The sequence below is a fragment of the Girardinichthys multiradiatus genome, chromosome 3 (assembly GCF_021462225.1).
Source record: "Girardinichthys multiradiatus isolate DD_20200921_A chromosome 3, DD_fGirMul_XY1, whole genome shotgun sequence".
Lineage (NCBI taxonomy): Eukaryota > Metazoa > Chordata > Actinopteri > Cyprinodontiformes > Goodeidae > Girardinichthys > Girardinichthys multiradiatus.
In genome coordinates, this window is record NC_061796.1 from 38869071 (window position 1) to 38882099 (window position 13029).

At 38.0% G+C, this 13029-nt stretch overlaps 1 protein-coding gene across 2 annotated transcripts in view; it reads right to left on the minus strand.

Annotated features, from left to right (window-relative positions):
• The window catches only part of LOC124863025 (raftlin-like), a 164811-nt gene that overhangs the window by 60016 nt on the left and 91766 nt on the right, over positions 1-13029 (minus strand). Inside the window, exon 5 of one of the 2 annotated variants that reach the window (XM_047357273.1) lies at positions 5066-5528. In XM_047357273.1, coding sequence (XP_047213229.1) covers positions 5066-5528 — 463 coding nt within the window. Of the gene's footprint in view, positions 1-5065; positions 5532-13029 lie in introns of both variants that reach the window. The other variant, XM_047357265.1, reaches the window with a different exon arrangement.

The window sequence follows — 13029 nt, forward strand, 5'->3', positions numbered from 1 at the left end:
GCTCATTTAAATTACTTTGATCCCAAACCAAATTTCATGATAAGGAGTCATCGTTTTCCTCAAGTCATCCAAGCATTTGTTTCCAGACTTAGAGGATCTTGCTGAAGCTTAGATCTCAGTGGTGGTGTTTCTTTTTCAGCTGTAATCCATTGCTTTCTGCCATCCTCGGTGCCAGTATTTGCACAATGTTCACCTCAAAGATTAGTGGCTTACTAAGGACAAGCCAGCAGCAGCAGCAGAGACTCCAGGGCATTCACGGCAGACTGGGCATTAGTAGAGAGGGACATGGGATTTTGGCAGGCTCCTTTACCACCCCAACTGGCTGTGAGGCCGGCGCTGCTGGCGCTGTCACAGGGATTCGTGGAGAAGGAGTTGGGGGTAGAGTAAAAAGAACTGTGAAGCTGAGGGAGGTAGAGGACAAGTCTGTGGGGGATTATTTTGCCGCAAACGGCCCAGATGGACCACTGGGTGATGGTGAGCTCCCTGCCATGTTTGTGTTACTGCATGCATATGAACACGAGATGATAAAAACAAAAAAATTACACCGATTTGTTATACAACACCTAATGATTGGTTCTTTTATCTAATAACCTACATGCAGACATACAGGATATATATAGGTCCCAGTGGGACTGCCCATAACGCTGACATGTATCACAAATAGGTTTAGTGACAGTATGGGAGACTGAAGGTGCTGAAAGCAGTGGGTGTCTCCATCTGTTAATCCCAGACACTCAAAGAAAGCTGAAACTATAAATGTGCAGGAATAATAACTCAAAGGAGTGTAGCTGGCTAGCTTTCTGAAGAGACAAATCAAGCAGCTCCTAACAAAAAATAAAACTCCTGGCCTAATCATCTGAGCACAAATCTGTAGCTTCGTTTATAAGACAACTCTCTGTGTGTGACAGAGAGGGAGGATTATGTCCTGAGGCGACACATTGTTGTGTAATTCTAGCAGTCGCAGGAAATGACACCTCTGCAGACGCACAGTTTCAAGAGGAATCTGCAATGGTATTTTTTTAAACAAACAAAAGAACTAAAGTTGCATACTAAAATGTTACAATAACTGAGATCATTTGATGAGTCAATTATTTTTTCATTTTGAATATTTGTGAAGGACTGATAGCTCATACTCAACTCCCCTGGCAAAATGATGTAATCCACAGTAAATGTAGTTGCTCTGAGACCAGCTAAAAGAACTACACATTCCACAAAGTAAAGATTTGTATTTTTTTTTGATCTGGAAATCCTTTATTACTTCATAGTGAGATTCATCTACTGGACATAATCACTGACCCTGTGGTGATGTAACAGATACAATTCTCCTACAGTGAAAGTTGTGGCCTTTAATTATAATTCTTCATGATTTGGCCTTTTTATGGAATTTGTAAGAATTATAATTTGGTCATTTTAATGAACTTTGGAGCTTAGAGCTTTGAAAAAAGCTTTGGTGAAGTTTTACATTTTGACCTTTAATCAAAGTTCCTCATGTGGATTTAATAGTTCTGCCTCGTTTTAAAGAATGTATGTACCCAGCTGACTAAACTATGTACAAATGCTTTATCAACTTTAATTGTGGGCATCCACACAAGTATAATTTGTTTTATATGCTGAGGCTTTGAGAAATAACAGCAACTAAAATAAAAGCACCTGCTCCCTCTTCTGGATCAGTTTAGGCCACCCATCATATGTGGGGCCTATTTCCTCCCCGATACACTACCTGCTGGTGGTTGGTGTCTCTGCCCGCCGGTGTACTTGTGGTTCTCGGTGTCTGTGGCTGGGTGCTTTGGTGATATGTCCCGGGGTCCCGGGTCTCTGGGTCAATGGCTGGATCTGGTTGGGCATAGCCGGGGCTTCTGCACTGTGGCTGCTAGGTGGTTCCCCTGGGACTCTCCCCTGCTCTTCTCTGGGGGGTTGCGGCAGTCCCGGCGGTAGTTCTCCAGGGGTTCCTGTATTCTGGGGGGCCTTTGGATATCTGTGGCTCGGATCTCTTCCGTATCTGCCCCAGGTCTGGGGGCAGTTCTGTGGCTCCTCACACTCACTATTACATATTTTTATGGAGAAAGCTTGTATACACAAGCGTGCTCACACTCAGACCAACATATTCTGATTCTGATTCTGAACAGGTGTTTTGATTCAGGTGTTAACAGATACAAAACGTTTCTATAATGAGCAGCATTTACCAAAAATTACATCTTGCAATGAAAAGAACGGTGTACATTTTGGTAAAAAAGCTGTTAATATGAACGTTTGTCCAGGTGTAGAAGCAAGCAGGATGTTATCTTGTATTCTCTTCATCCTTCTTTCTTTCCTCCCTTCTTTTCTCCTTCTCTCCCCTTTTCCTTTTTGCCCCACCTCTCTCTCTTTCGTGCTTCTTTTTTTTTATCCTTTTCATTTTTGTCTCAGTGTCTGTAACAATTGAAATAATCCTAAACCAGCTTCTAATAAAGTTTATTTTACTTGTGAAAGTAAATCTGTTGGGCTTTTTCTTGGCACTCAGACAACAATTCTGAGCGCTTCTCTGCTGGACAGGACAAGGTTTAAAGAAAAAAAAAAGAGGTTTGTTAACTTAACTATGACCTACACTCACCGGCCACTTTATTAGGTACACCTGTTCAACTGCTTGTTAACAAATTTCTAATCAGCAAATTACATGGCAGCAAGTTAATGCATTTAGGCATGTAGACATAGTCAAGATGATCTGCTGCAGGTCAAACCGAGCATCAGAATGGGGAAGAAAGGTGATTTAAGTGACTTTGAATGTGGCATGGTTGTTGGTGCCAGATCGGTTGGTCTGAGTATTTCAGAAACTGCTGATCAACTGGGATTTTCACACACTACCATCTCTAGGTTTTACAGAGAATGGTCCGAAAAAGAGAAAATATAATAAAACGTTGCCTGGTCTGATGACTCATTTACCTGGTACATAAACTAAGGTTTTGTTGACACCTACCAGGAAATTTCCTCACCAATGGTCCTGGTGCTAAACAGGTACTAGTACTTGCAACACCAGCTGTTGATGTTTTCACCACCGCAAGCTGTTGTTCTGGCACAGATAAACTGGTTGTTCCTTAGCAGCAACTTTGAGCTTGGGCAGATGAAAGATGTTTAATTCATTTGCAGCCTTAAGAGTCTGAAAAAGTGTGGAATTTGCATTTATCATTTCCAGGACTCTAAACAACTTGAATTCCGATTAAACTGAAACTGGAGGTCTGGTTAAAGTGCTAAACAAAGCACATTAAACAAACAGAAAAAAGGTACCAGTGTTCATAAACTAACTTCTAAAGCCACAAGTTCCCAGTCTCTTTTATTAAAACTCTAACCCCCCCCACCTCTTCTTATCTAAGATAAGATAAGATAAGATAAGATAAGATAAGATAAGATAAGATAAGATAAGATAAGATAAGATAAGATAAGATAAGATAAAAAAATTCAGATAGGGATTAATTGTTGCGTTCATTTGCACGCTTATGCACAAACATTGTCACTTTTTATCAATTAGAATACACATTAGATCACGCCTATCTGTTAGATTAAAAGTACCTTTTAAAAATAACATATATACTTATCATTAAGCTCAAATTTCTGAATTAAAAAATTGTTTTACTGATTGATTTAATATTCTAATCCTAAATATCTTTTTTTCATTAGCTATACATTGAATCATGGTAATTAACAGAAATAAATACTTGAAAATATCAGTGTGTATTTAACCTATATAATGTGTTTAACTTCGTGAACTGATATATTCTAATGTATTGAAAGTGACTGTATGTGACTGTATGTCTGCTTAAAACTTACCCAATTAACAATATTGTTAATCCTTCTTAAAGTTTTTTTTTTTTTTTTTCCCTTAATAAACTAAAACTCACCCTTTTCTCTCAAACTGCTGTACAGGCATCAGATATTAGGATTTAGCAGCTTTTACAGACTTGTTCTTATTTTGTCTTCAACATGCCTTTTATCGTCAATATCTTTGTGGATGTTCTTTTCCCTCTGATTTATTTTAATTACATAAATCTACTCATAATAGTCAGATATATGTGTAAAACCACCTAATGACGAGAACTGATGCAAGTTTCAGTTTCCCTTTTGTTTCTCACAGTGTGTGTTTGATATGTGTAAAGCATGTTCACAGTCTCTTTGGCATTAAAGCCCTGGGCCGTTGGGGGGCTGCCACCCACATTGGGAACCCCTACTTTAAAGAATCTGTGCTTAATATAGGATAACCTAGTCCTTATTAACAACTCCTAAAGGGTGAGATAGTTTTAGGTTTTCAAATAGAGCTTATCTTTTTCAAACCTGGTGTCAAAAACACGTGTCATATATAAAATTCGTAAACACAGTTGGACTTATGAGATCATCAAGTGGTGTTGGTAAATCTTGCTCTAAACATATTTGACTCCCATTTTTCCGTGCTGCTGTTACGCATTAGATGCTACAAACAACACTTGCTGGTTAAAACGTCAGTAATAAATTCAGATGGTGATCATAGGGCATCTGTATAAATATTAAAATTAATAATACGATTTTTATGGTTAAAAATATAAAAAGACACATTGTGTCAGGGCTTTGTTAGATTGTTCCAGTTTTTAAAGAGATCATATTCAGATGCTATCCATCTTCTGTAGATGTTTTCTTTGGATCTAATGTGTATTTGTTTGTCATCTACTTGTCTACTTTCCCAATTTTTCTATGGATAACATTCACAAAATGCAGTCATGGTCAGCTATAATGAATAGACTCAAGATGAATAAAAAAGCTCCTAATGGTCAAAGAAAAACATTGAAATTCCTTTAGAGACAAGTTTAAGAAATTATAAGTAAGTGTGACTGCTGGGAAGCAAATAAAATAAAATATCCCTGGTGATTTAAAATTTTGCACAGTAATGTGCATGTATAACACAGTACTTGTGTGTGTAAATGTGAATCGTGTTCTTAAAGTAACAACAGAATAAGTTAAATAAGACTTTTCCATGGTACTATTTAACAACCATTGGTAATATGCACTGACTCCACCAGGACCCGAGTTTCTATGTGTAACTGTAACCATGGTGACCACTCACCATCACCTCTCCGATATCGACCCTTGTCCTTTATGTCTCTGATGATGTCCTTGTTGTTATTGTGGTACAACGAGTCCTCCTCGGTCAGCTCCTCGCTGTTCTCCAGGTCTCCTACTGATAATGGAGATGCTGCTGGTGAGATGCCATCCCTACTGCTCCCTACACCAGATCCCCAGTGATGTTCATTGTTGATCTCGTTTTGATTTTTCTCCCCATCCAGTCCGGATGCTTTCATGTTCCCCTCTTTGTCCATACTGTCACTCTTTGCTTCATGTTCTGCCTGGTTTCTAGGGCTTGAGGGGTTCAAGGGGCTGCAACTACCCAGGGAGCCAAGGACAGAACTGGGGCTGGAGTGGAGAGACAGGGAAGGGGTTTCTGGTTCTCTGATTCGACTGCACGGTGCTCCATATGGTTCCTGGACAAAACCCACAAACATCACCCCCTGGTCAGCGGAGTCCTGCATCTGCTGTTGAGAAGAAGAGCAAAGTAAAAGTTTTAAAAGTTAGAATAATTGACAAAGGTGAATCACAAGTAAACACAAACACAGCTATACACACAGTAAATTGGAAACAAAGCCATCTTGAAGGATTTATAGGTGGGGTAGGTTTCCAAACACACAAAACCGTTGACACCAAAGAGAAATGGTTCAATATGGAAATAATATGGACAACATGTAGACAATTAATAGGAATCCATATAATTCAGAAGTCATAAGTACAGAAACCTGACTATAGGTCCACCTCCCTATGCTTTGGGTCCTAGTAAAACTAAAGCAGAGACAGCAGCTTTTTGGCTGTAGAGTTGTGTCATATTCAGGAATTAATTTTTGTTCTGTAGCAACATGGATGTTGGAAACCCAGCCAACAGCATCGAGTCACAGACTTGGGGCAATCACTCCTGCATGAGCATCTAGTGACAGTGGACAGTCAATTGCATTGAGTCATTAACTTGCAATGCCTCATTCTGAGCATGCATGTAGCGACAGCCGAAAGGAAAAGTTGCTGCAATGTTGTGAATAGACATTGGTGTAACACTTGGTATGGCTGTGTGGGGAGCTATAGAGTGTTTGGATTCAGGTCACCCATGGTAATGTTTTGGGGGACCCTGTTGGCACATCACTATCCTGTGTGCATGTTTTACACTAGGGTTGGCCAGTAGGACAATATATATTGCATATTTCAGTATCCCAAATTAACAGCAGCATTGATTTTGATACAATGTTAATCAAAAACTGTGGTAAATATGATTTTCATTGTTCAACGACTAATTTAAAAGTGTTACTGTTGTTTTTTGTATGAAGGGTGTGCTTCCTGGTAATTCTTCTTCTGCAGCTCCCACTGTGCAGCAGTATTCTTTTCTCTACAGCAGGAATTTGAGTTTATTAAAGTGACTGCGGTAAATGTGATTCAAAGGTGCAATCTGCACTGTGATGATACTTCAGCTTGTTCACAATTACCCTGTTTATTGTTTCAGTTGAATAAAGACTTAAACCTGTCTTTATTACAAAAACGTCTATCAATTGCATTGTCTTATCTTTTTAAGGGGATATGCCTGTCTCATTTGCTATCAGAAAAAAACATCTTGGTTAAATAAAAATAAATATACATCTAAATATGCTAGGTGGTATATACATCTATATATCTACATATAGATAGATCTATCTATATCTATCTATATATGTATACTTCTTCTCTGTTTTTGCCAAGCCTCTCCTACAATGACATAGCTGTTGATTCGATCAGGTAGGCCATGATCCTGACCTGTGCCTCATCCGAATTCAAGCTCCTCTTTTTTCCCTGTTTGTCATGTGGCACTTTGTGTCAGCATTACGGTGCTGCTGCCGATTGAAACGTTAACTGTCAGGGAATGTTAATGATGCCATTCCCCATTTGTGCCTCCTATCTCCGAGCTGAGGTGGCCCCTGTTTCCATCTTGAGCCTCATTGGGGGGAAGAAAATAAAAATCAAATCAAACTGCAGGTTACTCACTATGAAATTGAATTGGAAAACAGTCACACTGTCTCCAGCCATATTGTTTAGCATCATTTAAATGCCATCTGGCTGCATAATATTCCCCATACTGATATGTTCAAATGGAACCGCTGACATAAAAGGGAGCAACTGCTGCATATCATTTTATGGTAATGCAGGCAGTCAGAGGTAGAAATGAATGGCTCTGACTGACTAATGTCAGTGTAGTTGATAGAACAATAGATCCAAGATGATGGGTTGTGATGATTGAATTTATTTTTGGTTCCGTTTTGGTTTTTGTCATCATCATTTCATTAAGTCCTGGCACTTGACAATTCGGAACAATTCAGAACAGATTTATTTTTCATCTTGGCAACACAAGTCAGCAGACAGGACAAGTGTCAAGATGGCAGTTTGACACAAATAAAAGTGAATGAGAAACAAAATGAGACCAAGAAAAAAAATGTCTGCACTACAATACTAAGCAGTCTGATGTAATGGAAGGAATTTCATAGAAATGGATAAATAGCTGGTTGGAAATAGGAGCAGCGATGTTCAGCTAAGTAGAATTACATTAGTGACACAATAAAACATGCATTTTTTAGGGAAAACACTAAGAAAATATCGAGAGAGGCAACAAAAATAGAATAAACAGGAAAGCATAAAGACAAATTAAAAGCAACAAATTAAAACATCTTCATTTGTTTCCTTTCTAAAAACAACTTTAAAGATACCTAAAATCTGTAAATGAATTTTAACAACATAGGTTGGCAATGGCAGATTGAATTTCACAAAAATATGCAATTTTTTGACAAATGTATTTGGTTCATATCCAATGACTGTAAGAAAAAGTGGGTATTTTGGTAGTGGCTGCATTTGATGTTAATCAAATTGCGCACACATGGCATGAAGCACATGTTAACCTGTCACCAACTTCATTGCCTTGAGCTTTGCCCAGATGTTAATTTTGGAGAAACAGTGCATTCATAAATACACTATGTCTCAGTGTGTACTATGATGGAAACAGATAAAAGAGAAGTAATTGTGGAACAGGGGTAGTTGTGGAACACAAGGTAGACCAGCAGAATTGCTAACTTGTGGTATAGCTGTAAGGACAAAAACTGCAAATTAAAGCAGAAAGCAAGTCTAGAAGACTTTATAGTAAGAGATTTGTTTGGAGTAGAAGGTAATTATAGGCTCTCACAGGTTAATGGTTCCTCTATACAGAAAAAAAAAAGGTCTGTGATGTTAGCATGGAGACAAAGACAAAGGTATTAGCCTCCCTGATCCTGAGAAATTCCAGTTCGTCCTTCTTTTCTAAGTTTCTCAAACTCTTTCAGATTTAATGGACCTCTACTACAGACCTCTGTCTTCAGTTCACCCCAGATGTTTTTATTGGGTTTCAAGTCAAGGGTTTGCGCAAGTCAGTCGATAAAATTCACATTGGTCCTTGGGAGGTGGTTCTTCACCAGCAGCAATGTCTATTTAGGGTCATTGTCAGGTTGGCAGACATTGCAACAACTCAGATCTAATTGTCCTGTTTATAGTTTTATTTTTATTTTTTTTTCCAAAATCTTCCAAAATCCTTTTTCATCATAATTTCTTTCACTGTTATTTCTAGTTCAGCATGCACTGAAGCCATGGTCATGTTTACTGTGAGGACGTTGCCCATTGGGTAATTGGCCTCTACCTTCTTTCTCCAAAACAAAGAAATTTGTCTATGGCCAAAGAGTGCTTGTTTTGTCTTATCTAACTTAAGGACATGCTTCTAATATGCATAATATTTTCCCAGACAGTCCTTAGTGTACCTCATTTTGTTTAGAAAGTGCCTCTTCTTCACAAGTGGGGTTTTTGTAGACTTTCAACCTTGTCTTCCATTCCTGTGCTGAACTTTAGTGATTGTCTTCTTTGAGACTATGATTCCTGACTTGACCTAGTCAGTTATTATTGTTTTGGTGTTTTTTATGTGATCTTTATAGGACATCTCTCACCAGTTTTCTTTCCAGGATCTTTGAAATATTTTTCTTCCTAGCTCTGCCAGGATTGTTCAGTGCTGTTTGATTCTCTTTGAATTTCTTACTGAATTTCTTAACTTTTCACTGCAGATCTTGACACTTGGAAATGCTGTGATAACTTTGTTCATCCTTTTCCTGGTTTGTAGGCAAAAATAATTTCTATATTGTTGCACAACAGTAGTGTGCATTATTTCTCAATAAAAAGTCAGTTTTTAAGGGGGCCACTAAGATTGTTGCTAGTAGTTTTTGGTTTTTGTGGAATAACATTTCTGGGTACAAAGTAAAATAATTATAATGTACAAAACAAATGTAAAATGTTTGCACAAGATGTGTTAAAACGTCTTGGCCCTAGCCATTAACTCTTGGGAAATATTTTACCATGATTTGATTTTTGAAGGGGGATTAATGTTAGTTATCTCTGATAACCAATGAGTGTTGTAACTGGAAAATCTGAACTTGTACAAACTCACATATTAACAATAGTCTTTCTATTGTTGTTGTTCTATTGCAAAACCAGTTTGCTCCATATGTTGCTCCATATCTTTCTTAAAGAAGGAAATATAAACTGCCATTGCAAATCCAAACTGTTTATTTGAGCAGGCACTGTAACTTAACTTGAACTGAGGATACAGAAAACAGTTCCACCAGAATTCAGATATCTTTAAAGACTTCCTGTCAATGGAATCTAATTTTAAACAAAACAGCTCTAGAAAAAGAAATGTAATCCCTTGAAATGGTTGAGTGGATCACTAAGTCAGTTAAACAGGAAAATAATGACAGCAAGAAAACAGCATCTACACATAGTGTAGTTCTTTGATTCCTTTGTTTTACCATTAATTAATTTATTTGTTAGTTTGATGTCTTATATCCACCTTTAGAGAGGTGGATGTGGGAGTTAAAAACAGGTATTAATTCTTCTGTCACATTCTGGCTTTAGGGATGTCCCGATGTGATTTCAAGAATGGGATCCTGGTTAAGGCCTTTTTTGAATGAACCATCAATCACAGACCACACTCAACTCCCAATTTCTATATATATTTACTGTCTATGTGGTTTTAAATCAAAATTAATCAGTTTGACAGCAAGGACAAAACGGACTCAATTGAAGTGTCCTATCTTGGTCTAGTAAGTCCAAAGAAGTCTTAAAGTTGAGCAGTTATAGTTCCTGTTTATATTGACAATATTTTGTGAATGTTCATTAGTAATGTTGATAGAACAGGTTCCTGTGCTCATTTGTAGTTTTGACCAATCACATTATTAGTCACATTAGTAAGTTACAGTAATTTTATTAAATATCTAGCAAGCTTTATAAGGAGTTCTTTTGTTTAAGTTAATTATTCCTGCATTTTGTGATGGATTAGTAGCAACACTAATATGGTTTTCCTGATGTTGGGTTAGCTCATACAGTGAAGTAAACTCTAAGGAAAATCATTTTAGGTGGGTTTTATGGATTGAGGTTGATTAAAGTTAGAATTATGGATGAGTCAGTTGTGCAAAAACTGCAAAGGTGTTATATTTGAAATAAGTGTAAAGCAGCTTAAAGGAAGCTAAAAGGATAACATTTTGGGGTAGTAATGACTTTGTTGAAGTTGACTCTTTTGGATAGAAAAATAAATGAAGGGTAAAATTTATAATTTGCATTTTTCAGAGTATTTTATTCTAAATGAACAGATAGGTTTCACTGGCTCAAAGGGGACCATCCTTTGGTCACAAAAATGAGGTTTCGAGGTTGAAATTGCATCATTTCTTTTCATTAACCAAAGTTATGCAGGGTACAAATTTGATGAAAAATATTCAGGGAGTAGCTTACCGTGTACTGCCACTGGAATATCAACAGCCTGTGGTGAAAAACCCATTTCAATTTTGACTTGAGACCACATTTCCTTTTTGCCCCGTAAGTTATTAAAGCAGCACCAGAAGGAGGTGTCTGAAGGTCAGGATGAAAACTCCAGAGACACAGAGGAGGCAGAGATGACAGAAAAAGAAGCTGAAATGATAATGACAGAGACTATGGCAGTAAGGAGGAAAAAGAAAAGAAAATGAGTGGAAGAATAAAAACCATTAGAAAGAAAAAATAAAGAATTCAAGAGAGCAAGCATAGAGGAAAACACTCTTTGTTCCTGACTCTACCACTCAGTAACTCATCCATGTCCACTTCCTTTTTAATAGATTTCTAGCAAGGCTTCCTGTTCCTCTTGCAGCTCAGAAGATTAAAATGATAACCAACAATAATGAGGTCCTACAGGACTGTGGTTGCATGACTATTTGAAGGGCAAAATGTATGTAAAGGTTCAGGAGAAAAGCCTTAAAAGCCCACATCCAGGTCTGTAAAATACAAATCAGGCAGGAGGTCTGAATCATAATAATGAAACATTAGCACAATGAAAAACACAGGCTATGTCATATAATCTGAAGTGCCATTTCCAACAGGCTTTTTGGCAACAGTGTGATCACTAAAGCAACAGCAGCTAAACAGCCAATTCATTATTAAATCACTGAAAGGGGATTGAGATCTATCTCTCCCACTTTATTCTCATCTAGAGTAAAAAACCCCCACAAATATTACATCCATTTTATGTGCTTTAATATGCTTAGCTACATAAAGGGAGTGCATTTTAGCAATATACTGTTTTTTTAAAGCCTTATAACACAATAATGACGCTTATTATCCCATAGAGAGTCTGTTTTAGTGAAAAAACCTTTTTTCTGAGCACTGAAATGCACCTCCATAAGTTAAATATCATAACATAATGCTTCCTATGCAAAAGTGTTGAATCATCTCTCCTTTCTTCATCTTTTACCACTAAAGCACTCAGACCTTCAGTACTGTGCAGCTGTTGCGCACAGTACTGTGATTGCAATTGCATTACTTTCATTTTATGAATTCAGCAGTATTGCAAATCTAAAATTTAAAGAAATATACATCTGTATATATATATATATATATATATATATATATATATATATATACAATACAGTACAGACAAAAAGTTTGGACACACACTCCTTCTCATTCAAAGAGTTCAAAGAGTTGTCTTTATTTTCATGACTATGAATATTGTAGCTTCACAATGAAGGCATCAAAACTATGAATCAACACATGTGGAATTATATACTGAACAAAAAAGTGTGAAACAACTGAAAATATGTCTTATATTCTTGGTTCTTCAAAGTAGCCACCTTTTGCTTTGATTACTGCTCCGCACACTCTTGGCATTCTGTTGATGATCTTCAAGAGGTAGTCACCTGAAATGGTTTTCCAACAGCCTTGAAGGAGTTCCCAGAGATGCTTAGCACTTGTTGGCCCTTTTGCCTTCACTCTGCGGTCCAGTTCACCCCAAACCATCTCGATTGGGTTCAGGTCCAGTGACTGTGGAGGCCAGGTCATCTGGCGCAGCACCCCATCACTCTCCTTCTTGGTCAAATAGCCCTTACACAGCCTGGAGGTGTGTTTGGGGTCATTGTCCTGTTGAGAAATAAATGATGGTCCAACTAAACGCAAACCGGATGGAATAGCATGCCGCTGCAAGATGCTGTGGTAGCCATGCTGGTTCAGTATGCCTTCAATTTTGAATAAATCCCCAACAGTGTCACCAGCAAAGCACCCCCACACCATCACACCTCCTCCTCCATGCTTCACGGTGGGAACCAGGCATGTAGAGTCCATCCGTTCACCTCTTCTGCGCCGCACAAAGACACGGTGGTTGGAACCAAAGATCTCAAACTTGGACTTATCAGACCAAAGCACAGATTTCCACTGGTCTAATGTCCATTCCTTGTGTTTTTTAGCCCAAACAAGTCTCTTCTGCTTGTTGCCTGTCCTCAGCAGTGGTTTCCTAGCAGCTATTTTACCATAAAGGCCTAATTCGCACAGTCTCCTCTTAACAGTTGTTCTAGAGATGTGTCTGCTGCTAGAACTCTGTGTGGCATTGACCTGTTCTCTAATCGGAGCTGCTGTTAACCTGCGATTTCTGAGGCT